The sequence below is a fragment of the Coregonus clupeaformis genome, chromosome 18, assembly GCF_020615455.1.
Source record: "Coregonus clupeaformis isolate EN_2021a chromosome 18, ASM2061545v1, whole genome shotgun sequence".
Classification (NCBI taxonomy): Eukaryota; Metazoa; Chordata; class Actinopteri; order Salmoniformes; family Salmonidae; genus Coregonus; species Coregonus clupeaformis.
Genome location: NC_059209.1, coordinates 52,643,184 through 52,670,765, shown reverse-complemented (window position 1 = coordinate 52,670,765; position 27,582 = coordinate 52,643,184). Strand labels below are relative to the sequence as shown.

The 27,582-nt window shown below is 43.0% G+C and overlaps 1 protein-coding gene across 1 annotated transcript; it reads right to left on the bottom strand.

The window, feature by feature from the left end:
- Positions 1-825: 825 nt before the first annotated feature.
- Positions 826-26,928, bottom strand: LOC121573642 (leucyl-cystinyl aminopeptidase). The gene is made up of 22 exons (XM_041885778.2): positions 26,562-26,928; positions 18,656-18,750; positions 18,307-18,500; positions 18,043-18,154; positions 16,035-16,292; positions 15,566-15,756; positions 15,224-15,362; positions 14,919-15,053; positions 14,609-14,729; positions 14,162-14,313; positions 13,803-13,916; positions 13,570-13,707; positions 13,312-13,437; positions 12,897-13,057; positions 12,716-12,804; positions 5,753-5,936; positions 5,368-5,524; positions 5,059-5,243; positions 4,718-4,879; positions 4,050-4,190; positions 3,209-3,290; positions 826-3,096 (listed from the first exon to the last, which is right to left on the bottom strand). The coding sequence occupies exons 1-22, from the start codon at positions 26,581-26,583 to the stop codon at positions 2,965-2,967; spliced, it is 3,090 nt and encodes a 1,029-aa protein (XP_041741712.1). The 5' UTR covers positions 26,584-26,928; the 3' UTR covers positions 826-2,964.
- Positions 26,929-27,582: the final 654 nt, after the last annotated feature.

Sequence of the window (27,582 nt, the reverse complement as noted above, 5' to 3'; positions counted from 1 at the left end):
TGAGCAGGGGGACCTTGTGGGCGCTGCAGGATTTCAGTCCTTCACGGCGTAGTGTGATACCAATTGTTTTCTTGATGACTATGGTCCCAGCTGCCTTGAGATCATTGACAAGATCAACCTGTGTAGTTCTGGGTTGATTCCTCACCGTTCTCATGATCATTGCAACTCCACGAGGTAAGATCTTGCATGGAGCCCCAGGCCGAGGGAGATTGACAGTTATTTTGTGTTTCTTCCATTTGCGAATAATCGCACCAACTGTTGTCACCTTCTCACCAAGCTGCTTGGCGATGGTCTTGTAGCCCATTCCAGCCTTGTGTAGGTCTACAATCTTGTCCCTGACATCCTTGAAGAGTTCTTTGGTCTTGGCCATGGTGGAGAGTTTGGAATCTGATTGATTGATTGCTTCTGTGGACAGGTGTCTTTTATACAGGTAACAAACTGAGATTAGGAACACTCCCTTTAAGAGTGTGCTCCTAATCTCAGCTCGTTATCTGTATAAAAGACACCTGGGAGCCAGAAATCATTCTGATTGAGAGGGGGTCAAATACGTATTTCCCTCATTAAAATGCAAATCAATTTATAACATTTTTGACATGCGTTTTTCTGGATTTTTCTGTTGTTATTCTGTCTCTCACTGTTCAAATAAACCTACCATTAAAATTATAGACTGATAATTTCTTTGTCAGTGGGAAAACGTACAAAATCAGCAGGGGATCAAATACTTTTTTCCCCTCACTGTATATACAACAGAAACCAAACATAAAAAACAAGATAAAAATCTGCACGCACAGAAAATATGACGAGCAAAAAGCAACAGAAAGATAGTAGTATTTACACAATAATTTAATCTTCACAAGCATCGTGAGTGAAATATTCTGAAAAGATTGCCCCGTACGCAAAGGAAAAGTGGAAAAGCGGTCTGAACTATACTCCTTCAATCTGAATAAAGCTAGACAGCAGGCCAGTTACATTCATGTTTACCTAACAATGGTTTCCGTTTTCTGTATGACATTAACTGTCAAAATGTAACTGAAAGTGACATCAACAGAAGTGCTGGGTGGTTTATTTCACCCAACAACGTTTCAGCAACGTTTACACCAGGGGTGCTTTTGGGCTTGGTGGGCCAAAACATAATCTGAGTGGCCAAACAAAGACATAATTTATTTAGAAATATTAAAAAGTTAAACAATTGCTTTTTAGGGTCTTGAAAAATAGCTTTCTTTGAAAATAATCATAAAATTACACTTCAAACATGAATCAAATCGTAGCCATATAACTTGACACTTAACAACACATTCTAATTACAAGTATTAAAGTATTAAAACATTTTAGTTTTTCAGCAATTCTACACATTTTACATGGTGCAGAGATAAAATGTAGCAGTTTTATTACCAATTTCATGTGATAAAACAAAAATGTCCATGGGATGGAGAGACATTTTTGCACGTTTTAATGCTAATTCCCTGCAGTTGTACACATTTTGCTATGACTTATGCCATGTTCATATGATATCCGTGTGAGAGTGATTAACAAAATCAAATGTGGGCCCCCTGGAGGTCAGGGCCCCTGGACACGTTTTAGACAGCTGGCTAGACTAACTTACCTAGCAATCAATAAAATGTTAGCTGACATGGGCTAATTGATTGACTGTCAGTGACTGACATAACAAGAGGAAAACTGCTGAGGCACTACCAAATTTTGAAATGACACGTTGTCTATTCTACTATGCCATCTCGCAACAGAAAGTTGTGAACCCGACTGACTTCCCAAAAAAAAAAGAAGTCAGTCGGGGGCCCTCTAGCGGCCCTTGCGGGCCAAACCAAACGTTGTCCCCTGGTTTACACCATCAGACCAAAATACTTCTTGAGGTCTAACTAACAGACTGACAGTGGTGGAAATGTGGTAGAGTTGAATTTTCGGAGCATCTAAACCAAGGGTGTCAAACTCATTTTGACCCGGGGGCCACATTCTGTCTTTTACAAGGTCTGGAGGGCTGCACTGAATTTTTTTTAACAATATTTCCTCACCGCCAAAATCTGCAAAACATAGTCCTCTATCCATCGTTTTTTGAATTTTCTATGCTCCCTGACGGTCTAGTTTTCATTTCGGTGATTATTAGCGAGCTAGACACAGTCAATAAACTGTATACATGTAGGTCCATTAACATTTCTACACAGTTTCAATTTGGTTTTAGTCATTTTATGTCTCACATTTTTTTGAGGCCACCACTGATCTAAACAGTAAGAAGGTATTTTCCTTCAACATATACACATGTAGCTGTATATGTTCTGGCTGTAGCCTGCGTAGCCTGCTGAGCGTGCCTACTGTACACTGTCAGCTACCCCTCTGTAGCCTTACTCTGGCCTTCAACAGACATTCTCCCATCTCCCCCTTTTCTCCCAGACAGTAGGACAGTCATGTGGAGGCTGGAGTCGGGGCCAGGGCCTGAGATCACAATTAGTCACTGAGCCATGAGAGTTTCACAGGTGACACATACTGATGACATGTTGCCAGAGCTGATTACACAGCATGTTCTCTTCCTGTATTCCTTTGTTCTCAGGTGGATGCTACACATACATGCACTAGGGGGTGGTGGAAGGGGTGCGTTACCTCCATACAATGTGAAGCACGTTGCGTTTGAAAGAAAGACGCACTGCTGTGTGTCCAGGCATGGTGTTATGATGAAAGCTGTGTGAAGATTTGGTCGACAGCATAGAGAGAGAGCTGATACGGGGTCTGATACACAATCTGGAGAGCAACCCTGAGCTGGCTACTACAACTCCTAGGACACCCTGTTCCGTATATAGTGCACTACTTCTGACCATAGTGAAAAAAAGTAGCCACTATATGGGGAATATGATGTCATTTGAGACAAGCCCTAGTATAGTGCAAACACTGCTGTTGCCATGCCAACATGGCCCCACGGAGCTGGTTGCCAGGAGCGACAGTTGCCAAGCGGCCATGTTAGAGCCAGTGTCTGAGTGTTGGGAGGTTCCTGTCCATCCAGAGCTGGTTCAGTTCGATGGTCTCTAAAGCCTCCTGGACGCTACGCATCTGAGACCCCCGCTCCTTCAGACTGGAGAAGAAACCCTGGACCTACACACACACACACACACACAGTTGACATGAGAGAAGATACACATGCACTACGCACCTGATACACAGACACATGATATACAGTCGGCATGGTTCTGAGGTATAAGCTCACCTCCTCCAGGTGTGTCTGAGTGGAGAACTGGGAGGTGGTGGACTTGATGATGCTTTGGATGGGATAGGACCCCACTGGGAACCTACACACACACAGCCAAAAACAGACCATTTATTCACAACAGCCAATAAAAATAGGCCACTTCTCCATAAGAGCCAATCGAAACAGGCTAGGCTCCATAATAGCCAATCGAAACAGGCCCACTGATATCGATTGGGAAACTGTATTGTTTTTGGGTCCACTGTTCTGTAGGTTGATGCTGTAAGTATATAAATGTGCACTGAGTATACCAAACATTAGGAACTCCTTCCTAATATTGAGTTGCATCCCCTTTTGCCCTCAGAACAGCCTCCATTCGTTGGGGCATGGACTCTACAAGGTGTCAAAAGCATTCCACAGGGATGCTGGCCCATGTTGACTCCAATGCTTCCCACAGTTGTGTCAAGTTGGCTGGATGTCCTTTGGGTGGTGGACCATTCTTGATACACACGGGAAACGGTTGAGCGTGAAAAACCCAGCAGCGTTGCAGTTCCTGACACAAACCAGTGCGCCTGGCACCTACTACCATACCCCGTTCAAAATAACTTAAATATTTTGTCTTGCCCATTCACCCTCTGAATGGCACACATACACAATCCATGTCTCAATTGTCTCAAGTCTTAAAAATCCTTCTTTAACCTGTCTCTTCCCCTTCATCTACACTGATTGAAGTGGATTTAACAGGTGACAACAATAAGGGATCATAGCTTTCACCTGGTCAGTCTGTCATGGAAAGAGCAGGTGTTCTTAATGTTTTGTATACTCAGTGTATAATTTATCTTATTCATAAGGTGGCACTCACTTCTCTATGATCCTGTCCCAGTTCTCTTTGACAAAGTCCCAGACGAACAAGTGGCCAGCGAAGCCGTCGCTCATGGTGCTGATGACCAATGGCAGCTCCTGGGTCTGGATAATCCCTCCCTCGAGCCCCGCGCTGAGAATCCTGAAGGAGGTGGTATTTAGAGTGATGAGACACACACCACAGGCCGCAACAAACATATCTGTGCACAGCTTGAGTACATTTGATATATTAGTCATTTAGCAGACGCTCTTATCCAGAGCGACATACAGTTAGTCCATTCATCTTAAGATAGCTAGGTGGGACAACCACATATCACAGTAAGTACATTTTCCCCCAATAAAGTAGTTATCAGCAAAGTCAGAGCTAGTAAGGGGGCAAAAAGTCAAGTGCGAATGTTAGTTCACGAAAGCATCGGGCATGAGGAGCGGGTGCGAGGGGGAGGGGTGCGCTGTGGGATTATTTAAGATACTCTTTGAAGAGGTAGGGTTTCAGATGTTTTCGGGAAGATGGGAAGGGACTCTTCTGTCCTAGCTTCAGGGGGAAGCTCAGCTTGAGTCCAGCTGTATGTCGCTCTGCACAAACTCTGGGTAGAGGTTTAGTTGGCCAGTTAATCTGTCTGTAAATTGATTGATTAAGTACCATGGACCCACACACACTCTCTCCCTTACCATACGATGATTTGTGGGTCCTGTGTGGAGGCCAGGGCCTGCAGTATCTTGCGTTTCTCAGAGTCGTAGGTGGAGGAACTGTAGGCCTCCATGAGAGAACGCCAACCGAGGTCAGACTTGGCCGCTACAGAGAACACCACTCGCTGCAGATCACCCGGGATCCTGGAGGAGACACAACAGATCACCACAAGATCACTATAGAATAGATCTCTGGCTTTATTACTGATGATGACCATGGTGGCCAAAAAATCTAAAAGTATATATTTGTTTTAAACCAGCAAAAGTTGTGCCTCCGTCTTTCTTATATATAAACTCTTAAGTCAGTTGGTGTGTGTACCTACTGTTTGGTTTGGTTGGAGTTGGTCCACTGGTCATAGAGGGCCATGGCCTGGTCAGTACAGTTCTGCCGTCCCAGACTACAGGCCATCTCTAGCAGGGCTGACCTCAGTTCCAGTCTGGACACACTCTCCTCCTCTCCCCAGTCCTGACTGTCCATCAGCTGGCCAAAATGACTGCAGACGTATGCCTGAAACACACATTACAAAGAGAAAGTTAGCACAGTCAGTTTGTCCCAAATGGTGGGACTAGGCTCCAAAACAAGGTACCTGACAATCTAGTGTGTGAGTGTGTGTGTGCGTGAGTGCATTTACCTTCATGCGGGCCACCAGTCTTAGCTCCTGTCTCTTGTTCAGTAGTCTGTAGACAGAGCTGAGCTGTGACAGGGCCTCTGTCAGAGGAGCAGTCTCAGTCTCATTGGTGGCATAATCCAACAGACTGAGAACCTGACGGAAGGACACACGACCCAGCCTGATGAGAGGGAGAGAAGAAAAAAATAGACAATAGATCTGAATCAATTCTATCTATTTGTATCTGTTGCCTATTCTCTGTGCAGTGGAGCATCCATAAGATCTAAAATACAGACATTCACGTAATCGTACAAGTCCAGACAGAGTATTAAGACAGGCCTCCAATAAAAAATATTTGCTAGTATTACCATTGAGCGTACCATGCCACAGTACAAACACACACACTGACCTGGACAGGGCAAAGATGTTGTGTATGAGCGAAGCGCGGTCATGGGGTGTGAGTGTGTTGACATCAGTCTTTAGAGCATCTATGAGAGTGGCCCAGCCCTCGTCTCCATAGTGAACTATATAGAAGCCCGTGTTCATGTAGTTCAACTTCAGCCACTTCACACTGTCTGACACCTTCAGAGTAGCTAAGTGGGAAACACAGAACAATGCACTCAGACACATGATCATGCTCTTACCGAGAACCTCAGAGCATACAATCAGCAGGCCAAATATCACTAACTCCTACAGTACCAGTCAAAAGTTTGGACACACCTACTCATTCAAGGGTTTTTCTTTATTTTTACAATTTTTTTTACATTGTAGAATAATAGTGAAGATATCAAAACTATGAAATAACACATATGGAAATCATGTAGTCACCAAAAAAGTGTTAAAAATATATTTTAAATTTGAGATTCTTCAAAGTAGCCACCCTTTGCCTTGATGACAGCTTTGCACACTCTTGGCATTCTCTCAACCAGCTTCATGAGGAATGCTTTTCCAACAGTCTTGAAGGAGTTCCCACATATGCTGAGCACTTGTTGGCTTATTTTCCTTCACTCTGCGGTCCAACTCATCCCAAACCATCTCAATTGGGTTGAGGTTGGGTGATTGTGGAGACCAGGTCATCTGATGCAGCACTCCATCACTCTCCTTCTTGGTCAAATAGCCCTTACATAGCCTGGAGGTGTGTTGGGTCATTGTCCTGTTGAAAAACAAATGATTGTCCCTACTAAGCGCAAACCAGAAGGGATGGCGTATCGCTGCAGAATGCTGTGGTAGCCATGCTGGTTGAGTGTGCCTTGAATTCTAAATAATTCACAGACAGTGTCACCAGAAAAGCCACCTCACACCATAACGGTGGGAAATACACATGCGGCGATAATCCTTTCACCTACTCTGCGTCTCACAAAGACACGGCAGTTGGAACCAAAAATCTCAAATTTGGACTCATCAGACCAAAGGACAGATTTCCACCGGTCTAATGTCCATTGCTCGTGTTTCTTGGCCCAAGCAAGTCTCTTCTTCTTATTGGTGTCCTTTAGTAGTGGTTTCTTTGCAGCAATTCGACCATGAAGGCCTGATTCACGCAGTCTCCTCTGAACAGTTGATGTTGAGATGTGGCTGTTACTTGAACTCTGTGAAGCATTTATTTTGGCTGCAATTTCTGAGGCTGGTAACTCTAATGAACTTATCCTCTGCAGCAGAGGTAACTCTGGGTCTTCCTTTCTTGTGGCGGTCCTCATGAGAGCCAATTTCATCATAGCGCTTGATGGTTTTTGCGACTGCACTTGAAGAAACTTTCAAAGTTCTTGAGATTTTCCGGATTGACTGACCTTCATGTCTTAAAGTAATGATGGACTGTCGTTTCTCTTTGCTTATTTGAGCTGTTCTTGCCATAATATCGACTTGGTCTTTTACCAAATGGGCTATCTTCTGTATACCACCCCTACCTTGTCACAACACCACTGATTGGCTCAAAAGCATTAAGAAGGAAAGAAATTCCACAAAATAACTTTTAACAAGGCACACCTGTTAATTGAAATGCATTCCAGGTGACTACCTCATGAAGCTGCCAAGAGTGTGCAAAGCTGTCATCAAGGCAAAGGGTGGCTATTTGAAGAATCTCAAATCTCAAATATATTTTGCTTTGTTTAACACTTTTTTGGTTACTACATGATTCCATATGTGTTATTTCATAGTTTTGATGTCTTCACTATTATTCTACAATGTAGAAAATAGTAGAAAATAAAGAAAAACTCTTGAATGAGTAGGTGTGTCCAAACTTTTGACTGGTACTGCATATACAGTGGCTTGTGAAAGTATTCACCCCCCCCTTGGCATTTTTCCAATTTTCTTGTCTTACAACCTGGAATTAAAATGGATTTTTTTGGGGTTTGTATCATTTGATTTACACAACATGCCTATCACTTTGAAGATACAACATATTTTTTCTTGTGAAACAAACAACAGAAAACTTGAGCATGCATAACTATTCACCCCCCCAAAGTCAATACTTTGTAGAGCCACCTTTTGCAGCAATTACAGCTGCAAGTCTCTTGGGGGTATGCCTCTATAAGCTTGGCACATCTAGCCACTGGGATTTTTGCCCATTATTCAAGGCAAAACTGCTCCAGTTCCTTCAAGTTGGATGGGTTCCGCTGGTGTACAGCAATCTTTAAGTCATACCACAGATTCTCAATTGGATTGAGGTCTGAGCTTTGACTAGGCCATTCCAAGATATTTAAATGTTTCCCCTTAAACCACTCCAGTGTTGCTTTAGCAGTATGCTTACAGTCATTGTCCTGCTGGAAGGTGAACCTCCATCCCAGTCTCAAATCTCTGGAAGACAGAAACAGATTTCCCTCAAGAATTTCCCTTTATTTAGCGCCATCCATCATTCCTTCAATTCCCAGTCCGTGCCGATGAAAAACATCCCCACAGCATGATGCTGCCACCACCATGCTTCACTGTGGGGATGGTGTTCTCGGGGTGATGAGAGGTGTTGGGTTTGCGCCAGACATAGCGTTTTCCTTGATGGCCAAAAAGCTCAATTTTAGTCTCATCTGACCAGAGTACCTTCTTCCATATGTTTGTGGAGTCTCCCACATGCCGTTTTGGCGAACACCAAAAGTGTTTGCTTATTTTTTTCTTTAAGCAATGCAATGGCTTTTTTCTGGCCACTCTTCCGTAAAGCCCAGCTCTGTGGAGTGTACGGCTTAAAGTGGTCCTATGGACAGATACTCCAATCTCCGCTGTGGAGCTTTGCAGCTCCTTCAGGGTTCTCTTTGGTCTCTTTGTTGCCTCTCTGATTAATGCCCTCCTTGCCTGGTCTGTGTGTTTTGGTGGACGGCCCTCTCTTGGCAGGTTTGTTGTGGTGCCATATTCTTTCAATTTTTTAATCATGGATTTAATGGTGCTCCGTGGGATGTTCAAAGTTTCAGATATTTTTTTATAACCCAACCCTGATCTGTACTTCTCCACAACTTTGTCCCTGACCTGTTTGGAGAGCTCCTTGGTCTTCATGGTGCCGCTTGCTTGTGCCCCTTGCTTAGTGGTGTTGCAGACTCTGGGGCCTTTCAGAACAGGTGTATATATACTGAGATCATGTGACAGATCATGTGACACTTAGATTGCACACAGGTGGACTTTATTTAACTAATTATGTGACTTCTGAAGGTAATTGGTTGCACCAGATCTTATTTAGGGGCTTCATAGCAAAGGGCGTAAATACATATGCACGCACCACTTTTCCGTTATTTATTTTGTATAATTTTTTTAAACAAGTAATTTTTTTCATTTCACTTCACCAATTTGGACTATTTTGTGTATGTCCATTACATGAAATACAAATAAAAATCCATTTAAATTACAGGTTGTAATGCAACAAAATAGGAAAAACGTTGCAAAGCACTGTATATATATACAGTGGGGAGAACAAGTATTTGATACACTGCCGATTTTGCAGATTTTCCTACTTACAAAGCATGTAGAGGTCTGTAATTTTTATCATAGGTACACTTCAACTGTGAGAGACGGAATCTAAAACAAAAATCCAGAAAATCTTTTAATTTGCATTTTATTGCATGACATAAGTATTTGATACATCAGAAAAGCAGAACTTAATATTTGGTACAGAAACCTTTGTTTGCAATTACAGAGATCATATGTTTCCTGTAGGTCTTGACCAGGTTTGCACACACTGCAGCAGGGATTTTGCCGCACTCCTCCATACAGACCTTCTCCAGATCCTTCAGGTTTCGGGGCTGTTGCTGGGCAATACGGACTTTCAGCTCCCTACAAATATTTTCTATTGGGTTCAGGTCTGGAGACTGGCTAGGCCACTCCAGGACCTTGAGATGCTTCTTACGGAGCCACTCCTTAGTTGCCCTGGCTGTGTGTTTCGGGTCGTTGTCATGCTGGAAGACCCAGCCACGACCAATCTTCAATGCTCTTACTGAGGGAAGGAGGTTGTTGGCCAAGATCTCGCGATACATGGCCCCATCCATCCTCCCCTCAATACGGTGCAGTCGTCCTGTCCCCTTTGCAGAAAAGCATCCCCAAGAATGATGTTTCCACCTCCATGCTTCACGGTTGGGATGGTGTTCTTGGGGTTGTACTCATCTTTCTTCTTCCTCCAAACACGGCGAGTGGAGTTTAGACCAAAAAGCTCTATTTTTGTCTCATCAGACCACATGACCTTCTCCCATTCCTCCTCTGGATCATCCAGATGGTCATTGGCAAACTTCAGACGGGCCTGGACATGCGCTGGCTTGAGCAGGGAGACCTTGCGTGCGCTGCATAATTTTAATCCATGACGGCATAGTGTGTTACTAATGGTTCTTTGAGACTGTGGTCCCAGCTCTCTTCAGGTCATTGACCAGGTCCTGCCGTGTAGTTCTGGGCTGATCCCTCACCTTCATCATGATCATTGATGCCCCACGAGGTGAGATCTTGCATGGAGCCCCAGACCGAGGGTGATTGACCGTCATCTTGAACTTCTTCCATTTTCTAATAATTGCGCCAACAGTTGTTGCCTTCTCTCCAAGCTGCTTGCCTATTGTCCTGTAGCCCATCCCAGCCTTGTGCAGGTCGACAATTTTATCCCTGATGTCCTTACACAGCTCTCTAGTCTTGGCCATTGTGGAGAGGTTGGAGTCTATTTGATTGAGTGTGTGGACAGGTGTCTTTTATACAGGTAACGAGTTCAAACAGGTGCAGTTAATACAGGTGAACAGGAGGGCTTCTTAAAGAAAAACTAACAGGTCTGTGAGAGCCGGAATTCTTACTGGTTGGTAGGTGATCAAATACTTATGTCATGCAATAAAATGCAAATGAATTACTTAAAAATCATACAATGTGATTTTCTGAATTTTTGTTTTAGATTCCGTCTCTCACAGTTGAAGTGTACCTATGATCAAAATTACAGACCTCTACATGCTTTGTAAGTAGGAAAACCTGCAAAATCGGCAGTGTATCAAATACTTGTTCTCCCCACTGTATATATATACAGTGCTTTGCAACGTTTTTCCTATTTTGTTGCATTACAACCTGTAATTTAAATGGATTTTATTTGTATTTCATGTAATGGAAAAAAAGTATTTAGTCAGCCACCAATTGTGCAAGTTCTCCCACTTAAAAAGATGAGAGAGGCCTGTAATGTTCATCATAGGTACACGTCAACTATGACAGACAAATTGAGATTTTTTTTTCCAGAAAATCACATTGTAGGATTTTTTATGAATTTATTTGCAAACTATGGTGGAAAATAAGTATTTGGTCACCTACAAACAAGCAAGATTTCTGGCTCTCACAGACCTGTAACTTCTTCTTTAAGAGGCTCCTCTGTCCTCCACTCGTTACCTGTATTAATGGCACCTGTTTGAACTTGTTATCAGTATAAAAGACACTTGTCCACAACCTCAAACAGTCACACTCCAAACTCCACTATGGCCAAGACCAAAGAGCTGTCAAAGGACACCAGAAACAAAATTGTAGACCTGCACCAGGCTGGGAAGACTGAATCTGCAATAGGTAAGCAGCTTGGTTTGAAGAAATCAACTGTGGGAGCAATTATTAGGATATGGAAGACATACAAGACCACTGATAATCTCCCTCGATCTGGGGCTCCACGCAAGATCTCACCCCGTGGGGTCAAAATGATCACAAGAACGGTGAGCAAAAATCCCAGAACCACACGGGGGGACCTAGTGAATGACCTGCAGAGAGCTGGGACCAAAGTAACAAAGCCTACCATCAGTAACACACTACGCTGCCAGGGACTCAAATCCTGCAGTGCAAGACGTGTCCCCCTGCTTAAGCCAGTAAATGTCCAGGCCCGTCTGAAGTTTGCTAGAGTGCATTTGGATGATCCAGAAGAGGATTGGGAGAATGTCATATGTTCAGATGAAACCAAAATATAACTTTTTGGTAAAAACTCAACTCGTCGTGTTTGGAGGACAAAGAATGCTGAGTTGCATCCAAAGAACACCATACCTACTGTGAAGCATGGGGGTGGAAACATCATGCTTTGGGGCTGTTTTTCTGCAAAGGGACCAGGACGACTGATCCGTGTAAAGGAAAGAATGAATGGGGTCATGTATCGTGAGATTTTGAGTGAAAACCTCCTTCCATCAGCAAGGGCATTGAAGATGAAACGTGGCTGGGTCTTTCAGCATGACAATGATCCCAAACACACCGCCCGGGCAACGAAGGAGTGGCTTCGTAAGAAGCATTTCAAGGTCCTGGAGTGGCCTAGCCAGTCTCCAGATCTCAACCCCATAGAAAATCTTTGGAGGGAGTTGAAAGTCCGTGTTGCCCAGCGACAGCCCCAAAACATCACTGCTCTAGAGGAGATCTGCATGGAGGAATGGGCCAAAATACCAGCAACAGTGTGTGAAAACCTTGTGAAGACTTACAGAAAACGTTTGACCTGTGTCATTGCCAATAAAGGGTATATAACAAAGTATTGAGAAACTTTTGTTATTGACCAAATACTTATTTTCCACCATAATTTGCAAATAAATTCATTAACAATCCTACAATGTGATTTTCTGGAGAGAAAAAATGTCATTTTGTCTGTCATAGTTGACATGTACCTATGATGAAAATTACAGGCCTCTCTCATCTTTTTAAGTGGGAGAACTTGCACAATTGGTGGCTGACAAAATACTTTTTTCCCCCACTGTGTATATATATATATATATATATATATATATATATATATATATATATCCACATGTATCACAAGCAATTAAAATCATAAAGGCTTACTTGTGCTGAATTGGACAATTCAAAAAGTTAGTCAAGCTCACTGACAACTACACAGCTGAATGCACAGAGATTTACCTGTCTTATTATTTACCTGTCTTTTAATTACCTGTCTTCTTTATCTGTCTTATTAGTTACCTGTCCTATTATTTACCTGTCTTATTTCTCAGATGGAAGATCTGTCTGCAGGAAGGCGCAGAGCTACAGCTGTCATTCACATATGTCACGGGGATATGCCACAGGCTGAGAAGAACACAAAGAAATGTTGGTGTGAGTGTGTGTGTGTGTGTGTGTGTGTGTGCGTGCGTGCGTGCGTGCGTTCGTGCATGTCTCACCTAGAGGTGTAAGTGGCATTGTCTGCGGAGAGCAGGAAGTGTTCCTGTGTGAGAGTCACCTGACCAGCCTTGCGGCTGACGGTGACCAATGGGAAGCCTTTTTGCAGCGTCCATGTTCTCATCATGTCTGACACACTCTCCTGCTGGGGAAGCACCTGGGCCTGGAACATCCAGAACCAACAATCATCAATAATCATAAATAATCAATGACAAATATAAATAATCTACTAATATGACTACTCATCACCATGGGAGAGATATGGAGTATCACCATCAGTAGTACTAATACAACAGACAAGAGGAAGGATATGGCGGCAGATTTTACAGGAGCAAAATAAGGAACCTGTGAAAATAACTAATAAGGAAACAGAGATTAACTGTAAGAGACAGAGTGTCTCAGACAGACCACACCTACCTGTGTGAGGCTGTTCCAGAGGTCTTCAGTAACAGTGTTAGATCCTTTATTCAGGTAATTGATGAGTCCTTTCCTGAACTGACCGTCTGGCAGAGTGGAGTTCAACATCAGCAGGAGGGATGCACCCTAGAGACACACACAGACACACAGACAGACACAGAGAGACACATTACTGATGTGACTATAGCAGCAATATCATTCACTCTACTAATCAATTAACTTTTAAGCACATTTGTAAGGTAAGCCCAAAGATTGTACCTTCTCATAGGTGACAGAGTCAAACATCTCAGACACCTGTTCAGGTGTGGTCACCTGGGACGACTCTGACACTGGGTGGGAGGAGTTTACAGAATCTTTGGCCATCGCCTTAAACCGCACCCCCAGGAACGAATTGCCCTGGAGACAGAGAAGACAGGTTATTATTCCATGGCCATCTAAATCTACATTGACCCCTTCTACAGCACTTGCATGTGTAACGTGGTGCTACTTACTAGCTCCAGCTGTGGGAACTCTGTCATTAGGGACGTGTACTGCCAATAGGTGGCAAAGCCTTCGTTCAGCCACAGGTCATTCCACCAACGCATCGTCACCAGGTTCCCAAACCACTGACACACAACATCACAACAGAATTAGAACAGTTTTATGACAGCTTTATAACACTATCATAAGAGCATTACAGCACTGTTATAGCAACGGCATAAAACAGCAGCACTTCTTAACCAAACATCAAAACCGCATTAAGACTGCTGAGATACATACACATATGTTCCATCACCTTGTAATGGTCTACACACCCACCCACCCACACACACACACACACATCAGACAAACACATCAGACAAACACATACCTGGTGAGCGAGCTCGTGGGCTACGACGTTAGCAATGAGTTGTTTGTCAAGAGGAGAGGACTGGTTTCCCACCAGCAGGCTGGTCTCTCTAAAGGTGATCAGACCCCAGTTCTCCATCGCTCCCGCCAGGAAGTCTGGGATAGCAACCAGGTCTGGAGGAGGGAGAGAGAGGGAAGGAAGAGTAGAGAGAGAGGGACGGAATGGTGGAGGGGTAAATACCAATACATATTTAGTGTCTCATTATCGAAAACATTACACTTTTCCCTCACATTTTCAAATGGATTAAATTGTTATTTTTAGAATAAGGCTGTAACGTAACAAAATGTGGAAAAGGTCAAGGGGTCTGAATACTTTCCGAATGCACTGTACATGTAAAACGTGTTCATCAGTTGAGTTTATTGTGTGAGGGCTGAGTGTCTGTGTGTTGTGTCTTGTGTCACCTCTCACCTAGTTTCCTCAGAGGGTAGTCGATTTCAAAGAAGGTGTTGTAGAACTGCAGCAGCTTAGAGGCTGTGTCCAGAGCATAGTGTGTGTGTTCCTTCTTCTCTGGCACAGAGTACACTGACACCTAGAACACACAAACCATAGAAACTGAATAAATACAATAGATCCCAAAATAGGGGGATAGGCACAGAGTGGGGGGGCTCAAAGTGTGTAGTGGCCACCGGGGAAACACTTGACAGCTATCTGCATTCCAGTGTGTTGCAGGCAATAGAAATAGTGTGAATAGATTGTGAGGCAGGGATTCTGTACGTACCAGTGTATTGGAGACGTTTCTAGTGACGCTGGTGAAGTTAGCTACGATGAAGGCCACCAGGTAGGTGCTCATATTAACACTAGTCTGCTCAAACTCATCCTCCAATAGGCCGCTGGGTAATGTAGTAGTCTTAGCCTGGGGAACACAACACAGTCATATTAACAGATGGTTAACACACTGGCAAGTGTCTCCAATCAACACATCATGTATTTGCTTTTGTAATGTATTGATGCATGTTTACCACTTAAAAACACTGGCGCACGCAAACTCTCGAGCGCGCTAGCGAGTACACACACACATTGTACCTGGGGCATGTTGGACAGAGTGATGTATCCAGGCTCCCTGGTGATCCTGACCAGGAAGGTGGCTTTAAAGGCTGGCTCGTCAAAACAGGGGAAGGCCTTCCTGGCAGCCTGGGGCTCAAACTGAGTGGCAGCTAGGACCCTGAGGAGGGGGTGGCCAGGGTCACTCACAGAGAGCAAGGACTAGCAAGGACTAGGCTCAAACTGGAGTTGTAGTTTATTACATGTCAACAAACATTGTCAAGTTTACACACCATTACAGAATGAATCTCACTGCATTCACCCTGAGTTAAGTTGTTATTTTTTAGTAAATAGTTTTTAGTGTTTTTAAATAGTTTTGCTTACCTCTTGGCTCCAGTCTTGTCGTTGTAGGAGCTGTTGTAGAAGCCGTCATAGGTGTGTGAGAGGTTGGCTGTGTAGTCCAACGTTAACACACACACCTGGCCTGCCTTCAGATCCTCTGGGAAGCTGACAGCTATCTGCTGCCACGGCTTATACTCCAACACCTTGACCTCAACACTCTTATCCTCTCCAACCTGGAAGGGTTACAGTAAAAACAGCATTTAATAAGGTAAAACATAATCTAACTAGGTCAAAACATTATTTCGAAAGGGAAAACATAATTATCTAGGTAAAACATAATTTAACTCCTCAGGGGAAGCAAATCTTATTCTCTCTACACTGCTAGTAATTAAGTTACACACTGTGCATTAATATAATAATAATTACAGTTAAAAATCTAAACCTATAAAGATTTATCTCTCTTCATATTATTTTCGATTAAATAGCAATGGTAAGGCTGATCATTAGCTACCTGGAAGGTTGCCTTGGTGATAATGAGTTCAGAGCTGTGCAGAACGATGCGCTTGGTGTTGTGTTGTATCGTCATGTTGATGACGGTGCGGCCGGTGAAGGTCATGGAAGTCAGGTTAAGGGTCAAGGAGAGGTCGTAGTTCACAGGCCGTACGCTGGCTGGGAGGCGGAGCTCATTCCAGGGAAACAGATCCCCATTAGCGCTGTTAGGATAGGCCGGCTCCATAGGAGTGGAGGAGTTAGCCTTACCACAGCCAGCCTGGGGAGAAAGAGGATCAACACAGTGAATATACACCGTTCCTTCAGAAAGTATTCACACCCTTTGATTTTGTTGTGTTACAGCCTGAATTTTAAATGGTTTAAATTCAGAATTTGTGTCACTGGCCTACACACACACACAATACCCCAGAATGTCAAAGTCCTCCGTGGTCCTCTGTAGCTCAATTGGTAGAGCATGGCGCTTGTAACGCCAGGGTAGTGGGTTCGATCCCCGGGACCACCCATACGTAAAAATGTATGCACACATGACTGTAAGTCGCTTTGGATAAAAACGTCTGCTAAATGGCATATTATTATTATTATAAAGTGGAATTATGCTCAGTCGAACAGTGAATTTCAAAAACAGATTAAACTACAAAGACCAGGGAGGTTTTCCAATGCCTCACAAAGAAGGGCACCTATTGGTAGATGGGTAAAATGTTTAAAAGCAGACATTGAATATCCATTTGAGCATGGTGAAGTTATTAATTACACTTTGGATGGTGTATCAATACACCCAGTCACTACAAAGATACAGGCGTCCTTCCGAACTCAGTTGCCGGAGAGGAAGGAAACTGCTCAGGGATTTCACCATGAGTCCAATGGTGACTTTAAAACAGTTTCATAGTTTAATGGCTGTGATAGGGAAAAAACTGAGGATGGATCAACAACATTGTAGTTACTCCACAATACTAACCTAAATGACTGAGTGAAATGAAGGAAGCCTATACATAATACAAAATATTATAAAACGTGCATCCTGTTTGCAATAAGGCACTAAAGTAAAAGTGCAAAAATGTGGCAAAGAAATTAACTTCATGTCCTGAATACAAAGCATTATGTTTGAGGCAAATCCAACACATCACTGAGTACAACTCTTCATATTTTCAAACATAGTGGTGGCTGCATTATGTATTGGGTATACTTGTCATCGGCAAGGACTAGGGAGTTTTTTAGGATAAAAAGAAACGGAATAGAGCTAAGCACAGGCAAAATCCTAGAGAAAAACCTGGTTCAGTCGGCTTTCCAACAGACACTGGGAGACAAATTCACATTTCAGCAGGACAATAACCTAAAACAGAGCTTGAATAATTTTAAAAAGAATAATCTGCAAATATTGTACAATCCAGGTGTGCAAAGCTCTTAGAGACTTACCCAGAAAGTCTCACAGCTGTAATCGCAGCCAAAGGTGATTCTAACTCTTCTAATTCTAATGTATTAACTCAGGGGTGTGACTACTTATGTAAATGTGCTATCTGTATTTAATTTTTCTATAAATTTGCTAGAATTTCTGGGGTATTGTGTGTAGATGGGTGAAAAAAAGCATATATCAAATCAAATTGTATTTATGACATGCGCCGAATACAACTGGTGTAGACTTGACAGTGAAATGCTTGCTTACGAACCTTTCCCAACAATACAGAGTAAAAAAATAAATAATACAAAATAAAATAGTAACTAACAAAAGAGGAATAAAATAAAATACACAAGAATGGAGCTATATACAGGGAGTACCAGTACCAGATCAACGTGCAGGGCTACGAGACAATTTAATGCATTTTGAATTCAGGCTGTAACACATCAAAATGTGGAATAGGTCAAGGGGTATGAATACTTTCTGAAGGCACTGTATATATACACACACTATCTTGACTTTTTGGCACTGGTGCCACTTCCCGTGGCTGTGGAGGCCAATGCAGGAGCCACACACTTTTCACATACACCCGATACTCCAACACACACACCCCTACCTTAGTGAAAGTACAGCCAGGCAGGAAGTAGAGAACCATCGCCATGGATGCGACCAGTACCAAGATGAACACGCCCACCACCAGCATACGAGCTGAGGGGCGGGAACATGACCTGGCCAAAAACAAAAAAACTGTATTTATTAATCTATAAATATAATATTTATCTTTAGTATTGTTAATGTTATTGTTTTTCATTTACTGTAAAGTGTACTGGGATGTTTAAATTCACTTTAAATAAAGTTTGATTTGAAAAGTAAAAAGGACCTGGGTGGAGCCTGTCTGTTGTAAGGGGAGGAGCTAGGACTGTGGGTGGAGCTTCTGTTCATGAATGACATGCCCAGTAGGCGGGCTGACGACTCATAGTCATCCTCCTCATCGTCCAGGTCGTTCTCTCCCAGACCTCGCACCAGCAGACGGGAGCAATGGGGCTCGTACACCACCTCATCTGGTTCCAACGCCTGGAGGAGGGAGGTGGAAGAGAGCGAGAGAGAGAGAGAAAATAAAAGAGAGAGAACGCGAGATATGAAAATCTGGAAAAACTCTAACAGTTAGAAGAGAGGGGACTACTGATGGGTGGATGGGTTAATGTCAGTGTTGTATAGTATGTAATTACCGGGAAGGCTGTTGAGTCTTTGGCCAGGTCCACCACGTCAGGTTCCTCCTCAAACATACTGTTCTCTATCATGTTCCTGGGCAGGGACGCTCGCTCTGGTTACACACACAAACAAACAAAAGGTTAATATATACACACACAGACACACACACACACACACGTTCAATAAAATGTGCGTGTGTGTGGCTCCCTTTCTATTGATTCTCCCCTGTGTCTCTACAAACAAACAGAGAAATGCTCAATTCGCTCTAATTCAATAATAACAACAGTAGTCAAACTGTATAAAATGTCCCATTGTGCCTCTTGGTAAAGGGCGCCGTTCTCTCCTGTAATAAGACCAAGTCTTCTGAAGTCCCAGTGTGTGTCTGTGAATAGTGTGTGTACCGTGTATGGTAAGTGAAGAGCTAGCTAGTTTCATCATCATAACTAATGACAACACTAAACAAAGCCATCTCATACACCTAGTACGTTCCATTGTGTGTTTTCCATTGTGAGAAAGCGTGCGTGTTGGTAGGGCCCAGTGAATAGGAGAAAGCTAACTGAAGCCATCTGAGTTTCCTCTATCCCTTCCTGCAGCAGATATAGTCCTGATTCAGAGATCATGAGGTCTGCAGCGCTGCAGCCAGTCCTGCTCCTAATAATAGGCCTAGATATGGAGCTGAATATGTAATAATACCCAGATCAAAATAAGAACCAAAGCAACCTTATCAGATTCTTCTGACTCACACCAACCAGACAGACCTAATGCCATGTTAGTGTCAAATGAGGCTGTGCTATAAATGTGGTATCTGTTATTCAGACCAAAATGAGAGCACCTCAAACTGAAACAGCAAGGGCTGTAGCGTAAGCAGCAGTGAAACAGAAAATGTCAGCAACAGCTCACCACACTTTTCCTGTTTTCACCAAATAAACACAGAAACAGACTCAGAGCCACAGACATAGATGTTTATCCTATAGCCTACACAACTTAGCTAGAGCCACACAGACCTGAAGTTGGAGGCCAGTTGTGCTAGGACTAGTCCCAGGTCTACCCCAGGCAGGGCCCAGACCAGGTCTACCTGGGGCCTCAGGGCGTATAAGGCCAAGTAGGTGAAGCTGTGTTTTAGTGAAAACAACCTGACTGTCTGTCAGCTGAACAAGGAATAACCTCTGGACATTTCAGCTCCATATGTAGGCCTACTAGTGCCCTCAATGTCCAGGACAGGATTCCCCATCAGTTAGGCTTTTCACGTAGGCCTTGTGCATTCTGAATTGAAGCAGGCTAGGCTAATGAAATAACATACTTGGAATATTTTCCAAATAGTCAATTAAGCTTTAATGAAAAAGCCCCCACAGAGAAAGACAGCTGTGTCTATTGACCAGTAGTGTGTGTGAGTGTCAGTGAGTGTTCCAATCTGAACAGACAGAAGTCCCTTTATTTGCTGTAATAAAGCTGTTGAGCCATAAAGCAGACAGCACAGAGTTAGAGCAGGAGAGTACAGTCAGTGCTACTGAGCCTACAGAAATAACTTGCTGGTCCTTATCAGATTGAGCACACACACCACAGAGAGGGGATAAGGAGCCCTATCAAACATACAGGTCTGAACAAGCAACCAGTTGAGCGAGTTAAGAGGCAAATAAAGGCACATATGATTGAGTTGTGTAGGATAAACTCAACTGTGACATAATGTAGCCTGCCTTCTAGAGTGTGTCACTTGCAGTTGCTAGTGTGAATGTTGCAAAGAGCTTGGTGTGTCTCCAACAGCTCGATGTGCTTTTAGAACAGATAAACAAAGCACTGAGCTAAAGCAGCCACCAGTCACAGACTGTAAATAACACTACACACAGCCTGGCCTAGCCTGGCCTGAGTAACTAAAACAAGAGGATATAGCATCTTTGAGTAGCAGAATATTGTGGGCTACATATCCAATTCTGACTAATGTTATCAATGATAGTTGTTATTTACAGGAGATACATGTAACATTTCCACCTGCAACTAGCACCAAATGTCTATTACATTTGGCAGGGATAGACATTAAGGTCTTCCCTACACACAGGGGAGGAATCAGAAAGACCAGACTACTGGAATTCTTTGCATTTTGGTTGTTATCAGTGAGCGATCCCCTGTAGTAGCAAAGGAATACAAATCCACAAGAGTAAAACATATTTTAGAACGCTGGTTAATACATACACACATACAACAGCCCTCTGATGATGACTGGAAGAATAAAACACATCCAGCCTGCATGACACTAGAAATAAACCCAACTCAGATAGGCTTTACCTTGGCATATAACCCAGTGGGCTAAGCCAATCTGAGTTGGGTTTCCTCACTTTCCTGGGTAGTAGGGTTAAATATTTTCCCAGTATTTACAAATGTTCCATCCATCCTGAGAATAAATCCCTTTTCTCCCGGGTAAACCAGTATTTCCCGCCAAAATCGTTCTAAAGCATATAAATACAGTGGGGAGAACAAGTATTTGATACACTGCCGATTTTCCTACTTACAAAGCATGTAGAGGTCTGTGATTTTTATCATAGGTACACTTCAACTGTGAGAGACGGAATCTAAAACAAAAATCCAGAAAATCACATTGTATGATTTTTAAGTAATTAATTTGCATTTTATTGCATGACATAAGTATTTGATACATCAGAAAAGCAGAACTTAATATTTGGTACAGAAACCTTTGTTTGCAATTACAGAGATCATACGTTTCCTGTAGGTCTTGACCAGGTTTGCACACACTGCAGCAGGGATTTTGGCCCACTCCTCCATACAGACCTTCTCCAGATCCTTCAGGTTTCGGGGCTGTTGCTGGGCAATATGGACTTTCAGCTCCCTCCAAAGATGTTCTATTGGGTTCAGGTCTGGAGACTGGCTAGGCCACTCCAGGACCTTGAGATGCTTCTTACGGAGCCACTCCTTAGTTGCCCTGGCTGTGTGTTTCGGGTCGTTGTCATGCTGGAAGACCCAGCCACGACCCATCTTCAATGCTCTTACTGAGGGAAGGAGGTTGTTGGCCAAGATCTCGCGATACATGGCCCCATCCATCCTCCCCTCAATACGGTGCAGTCGTCCTGTCCCCTTTGCAGAAAAGCATCCCCAAGAATGATGTTACCACCTCTATGCTTCACGATTGGGATGGTGTTCTTGGGGTTGTACTCATCCTTCTTCTTCCTCCAAACACAGCGAGTGGAGTTTAGACCAAAAAGCTCTATTTTTGTCTCATCAGACCACATGACCTTCTCCCATTCCTCCTCTGGCTCATCCAGATGGTCATTGGCAAACTTCAGACGGGCCTGGACATGCGCTGGCTTGAGCAGGGGGACTTTGCGTGCGCTGCAGGATTTTAATCCATGACGGCGTAGTGTGTTACTAATGGTTTTCTTTGAGACTGTGGTCCCAGCTCTCTTCAGGTCATCGACCAGGTCCTGCTGTGTAGTTCTGGGCTGATCCCTCACCTTCCTCATGATCATTGATGCCCCACGAGGTGAGATCTTGCATGGAGCCCCAGACCGAGGGTTATTGACCGTCATCTTCAACTTCTTCCATTTTCTAATAATTGTGCCAACAGTTGTTGCCTTCTCACCAAGCCGCTTGCCTATTGTCCTGTAGCCCATCCCAGCCTTGTGCAGGTCTACAATTTTATCCCTGATGTCCTTACACAGCTCTCTGGTCTTGGCCATTGTGGAGAGGTTGGAGTCTGTTTGATTGAGTGTGTGGACAGGTGTCTTTTATACAGGTAACAAGTTCAAACAGGTGCAGTTAATACAGGTAATGAGTGGAGAACAGGAGGGCTTCTTAAAGAAAAACTAACAGGTCTGTGAGAGCCGGAATTCTTACTGGTTGGTAGGTGATCAAATACTTATGTCATGCAATAAAATGCAAATTAATTACTTAAAAATCATACAATGTGATTTTCTGGATTTTTGTTTTAGATTCCGTCTCTCACAGTTGAAGTGTACCTATGATAAAAATTACAGACCTCTACATGCTTTGTAAGTAGGAAAACCTGCAAAATCGGCAGTGTATCAAATACTTGTTCTCCCCACTGTATATCTGGATTTGATTAGAGCTTTGATCAGCATAAAAATTCAAGTCTGATGCTAACTGAGCCTGATGAACCATACATTTAAGACATTTTATGATCCCAACATTAAATACATTTTATGAGCCCAAGCCCAAAAATTGCCAAATGATTGTGCCGTTTTCCAATACGTCACCTATGATATAATATATAGGCTACCACACATTACGCACAACAGAAAAACATAAAAGCCCACAGATATACAGTGGGGAAAAAAAGTATTTAGTCAGCCACCAATTGTGCAAGTTCTTCCACTTAAAAAGATGAGAGAGGCCTGTAATTTTCATCATATGTACACGTCAACTATGACAGACAAAATGAGAAAAAAAAATCCAGAAAATCACATTGTAGGATTTTTTATGAATTTATTTGCAAATTCTGGTGGAAAATAAGTATTTGGTCAATAACAAAAGTTTCTCAATACTTTGTTATATACCCTTTGTTGGCAATGACACAGGTCAAACGTTTTCTGTAAGTCTTCACAAGATTTTCACACACTGTTGCTGTTATTTTGGCCCATTCCTCCATGCAGATCTCCTCTAGAGCAGTGATGTTTTGGGGCTGTTGCTGGGCAACACGGACTTTCAACTCCCTCCAAAGATTTTCTATGGGGTTGAGATCTGGAGACTGGCTAGGCCACTCCAGGACCTTGAAATGCTTCTTACAAAGCCACTCCTTCATTGCCCGGGCGGTGTGTTTGGGATCATTGTCATGCTGAAAGACCCAGCCACGTTTCATCTTCAATGCCCTTGCTGATGGAAGGAGGTTTTCACTCAAAATCTCACGATACATGGCCCCATTCATTCTTTCCTTTACACGGATCAGTCGTCCTGGTCCCTTTGCAGAAAAACAGCCCCAAAGCATGATGTTTCCACCCCCATGCTTCACAGTAGGTATGGTGTTCTTTGGATGCAACTCAGCATTCTTTGTCCTCCAAACACGACGAGTTGAGTTTTTACCAAAAAGTTCTATTTTGGTTTCATCTGACCATATGACATTCTCCCAATCCTCTTCTGGATCATCCAAATGCACTCTAGCAAACTTCAGACGGGCCTGGACATGTACTGGCTTAAGCAGGGGGACACGTCTGGCACTGCAGGATTTGAGTCCCTGGCGGCGTAGTGTGTTACTGATGGTAGGCTTTGTTACTTTGGTCCCAGCTCTCTGCAGGTCATTCACTAGGTCCCCCCGTGTGGTTCTGGGATTTTTGCGATCTTGTGATCATTTTGACCCCACAGGGTGAGATCTCGCATGGAGCCCCAGATCGAGGGAGATTATCAGTGGTCTTGTATGTCTTCCATTTCCTAATAATTGCTCCCACAGTTGATTTCTTCAAACCAAGCTGCTTACCTATTGCAGATTTAGTCTTCCCAGCCTGGTGCAGGTCTACAATTTTGTTTCTGGTGTCCTTTGACTGCTCTTTGGTCTTGGCCATAGTGGAGTTTGGAGTGTGACTGTTTGAGGTTGTGGACAGGTGTCTTTTATACTGATAACAAGTTCAAACAGGTGCCATTAATACAGGTAATGAGTGGAGGACAGGGGAGCCTTTTAAAGAAGAAGTTACAGGTCTGTGAGGGCCAGAAATCTTGCTTGATTGTAGGTGACCAAATACTTATTTTCCACCATAATTTGCAAATAAATTCATTAAAAATCCTACAATGTGATTTTCTGGATTTTTTTTCCTCAATTTGTCTGTCATAGTTGACGTGTACCTATGATGAAAATTACAGGCCTCTCTCATCTTTTTAAGTGGGAGAACTTGCACAATTGGTGGCTGACTAAATACTTTTTCCCCCCACTGTAGCTATGCTCTCGGGTAAATAAATTAAACAAGTTCCAGGAGGCTAATCTTTTTGAGTATGGACTGTATTACTTTACTGTATTGTATTATGCGAACTGGAATTACGCACGTCGTTCAGACCATTAAGCTGGGAGAGAACATGTGATGCTGGTACAGGATATGCAGCCTACAAAGTTACAATTATAGGCTAGCGAATTTGATTTGAATTTTGAAAGATAATAGGGCCTATTTTACATGTTTATAATTAGTAGGACGTGCGTATTAGCCTACCTCCTCTTTCTCTCTCTATTGTTGCTTGCTTTCTTCCTCGCTTTCAACAGTTACATTTAATACGTTTCGTTGTCCTTATCTTCATCATTGTAATGACATGCTTGAATAATATAGGACTGGAATAAGATGCAGCGCGGTATCACTTTTCTTCACAAATAATAAATAAATAGCTACTATAGTCTACCGCCATCGCATTCAGCAAACAAGAGCTTGCATCCCTCTTTGAATAGTCTATTAGTATAAAAATTATAAAATAAAAATGTCAAGCAAGCTACTCTAGTCTAGATTTTCCTGGGACTCCAAGAGCTAAGGAGTGTTTTTTAAGGAGAGGCAAGCGGAGTGCAGGTGAGTATTGCGCAAGAGACAGAGGCTATAATTTAGAAGCTTATGCATAACCCATCATCCATTAGCTAAATATAAGGCTAATATTGCATTGAATGTATTACCTGAAAGAGGTAGGCTAGGACATGTCTATATACACACTGAGTGTACAAAACATTACGAACACCATCCTAATATTGAGTTGCACCCCTTTTGCCCTCAGAACAGCCTACATTCGTCAGGGCATGGACTCTACAAGGTGTCAAAAGTGTTCCACAGGGATGCCGGCCTATATTGACTCCAATAGAGCCCAACAGTGGAGGTGTCATAATATCCATAATACCTAGCAGTCAAACAGGGAAATGGTTCCAATTGTTTTTCCACCATTCATTTTTCCCATAGGGGATTTTAGAAACACTTAAAATAAGGGTTGTGTTTTGTGTAGGCTTACCCTGGTGTGACGTTTTAATAAACATGTAAATCTCTCTCGGACAGTGTGACTTTTATCAATATATTTCGGCTGTATTTACTTTTTTTTGTTACTTAAAAAAAAAAACATGTACTGTGCCATTTTAGGTCATTCTGTTCATAGAAATAATGTATTATAATTTACAGTTCTCTCGCAGTTATTTATCCCGGGAAAGGGGAGTGGGTTTGGGCGGGAAATCTCAGTAACAAGGTTCCCGATATTTAACCCTAGTGGGTATGGCAAAGTGTAGGACAAGGCTGAACAATAAGGAAAGAATCATGTCCCAATAAACATAAAAAGAGTATGTGGTGTCAGTGCAATTCAGTCAATTCAACAGTTGTATCACAGATGGGTTAGTTATAAGTATATTTGGTTGTGTCACAGATTGATAGGGTTACTAGTATCACTTTGGTTGTGCTTTTCGCTCCCATTTTCCCTCATAACAATATCGAAATATTCTATCAGCTGTAACTGCAACTGGGCTGTCATAAGATTTCCATTTAGCCCCTTTAGCCCCTTACTGCTCTTTAGATGGCTAAGATACGTAGATAGCCTTTAATGGGTTAAATAAATAGGCCCTCGGCTGACAAGAGTCAAAAGTCAACTCTGACCTCAGCCCGACTGGGGAATGTGTCCCCAGTGAATGCCACTGAGAACACAGAATAACTAAAGCTAAAGATCCCAGTCTATTCAGGCAAACAGAGATACACTGGCTATTTTTATTTAGCTGTACTCAAAGGCCAGGCATAGCTAGCTATGTTTCTATCAGCTAACATTCCCATCATTACAAGTGTATGAATGCTGATTAGTCCGTACCAAAACTGCTGCCTGGCTATCAAGAGCCTGACACTTGTTGACTTGGAACGTTCTGTACTGTAGGTAACCGTCCGCAAGCTAAAATGCTAACTACTACAGAAATTGTGGCTGGCTAGAAAGTATGGGGAGCAGCTAGCTAGAGCCATCATCATTCCTTACCACTGTCAAAGGGGTCCTCCATGACAAGGTATCTGAAAGAGCCGAGCTGTCCTCACTTCACTGATAATAACAGCATGCCGCAGGAGGTAACGACGGTTAAACAAACTCCGCCACCACACACTGACACAGACTAGCTGATGCTACTAGCCTTGCGCTGGCTGAGCTAGTATCAGCCCCGATCAGTCCACTGTGTAGCTGCAGATTGTGTGCTAACTTGTAATATTGAAGTTAATAGCGTGTGCGATCAAATTAATTAAATATGATCAATCATCCAAACGATTCGCCATGCATTTCAATTACAGCTTCCTTCCTTCGTCTCCGCCCGGCAATGACTGTATGCAGAGAGGAAGAGGAAGAGAGGCCCAACTCGGCGGGACATCTGTCTCCCTCCAGCAGGTGGCGATGTTTCGCCCACTAAGCAAGGAATTTTTGTATGGAGGTCAATGAGTCGAATTTGGTCAACAAAAAATGTAATGGATTATTTGATACGTGAGGTTTATTTGATCAAATATAAGTTTCGTAATGCTTAAATTCTTACGAGTGTACTGATATAAGTAGGACACGTGACATCTGTCGTAGTAAATATTAAAATGTTATAGCTTGGTCTGACTAAAATCTTGTGCATGACCCATTTTAATGTTAGGAGCTTGTTTTCAGTCAATGCTGTTCCTATGCAAGAACAATGGACAGAGCCAATATCTTCTCAAGGACAACTCCCACGCCACAGGCCACAATCTGGTTGCTCCCCACGAGACTTTCCTTTGAGAACATACACACATTCACACACACATCTCCATGCATCGCACACTCATCCTCATGCCTCACGAGTTACGCACACACACAAACTGCACATCTTTCTACTGGTCGGTGCCTAGGGCAGAGGACTCTGCCGTGCACAAAATGGGGCTTCTACTCTGGACAGAGCAGACCCGCCTCCTACGCTTCGGGAACCAATCAAGGGACTAGAAGAAGGACCCCCTTCCTTTGTGTTGCATTGTATAAAGTAATGCTGAAAACTCTG

Excerpts from the sequence above, each read along its gene's own strand:
- LOC121573642 (XM_041885778.2), bottom strand. The coding sequence starts at position 26,583 with ATGGAGGACCCCTTTGACAGTG. Across the intron at positions 18,155-18,306 it reads AACAGACAGGCTCCACCCAG|GTCATGTTCCCGCCCCTCAG; the intron begins GTCCTTTTTACT and ends GTTTTTGGCCAG. Across the intron at positions 16,293-18,042 it reads CTGGCTGTACTTTCACTAAG|GCTGGCTGTGGTAAGGCTAA; the intron begins GTAGGGGTGTGT and ends CTTTCTCCCCAG.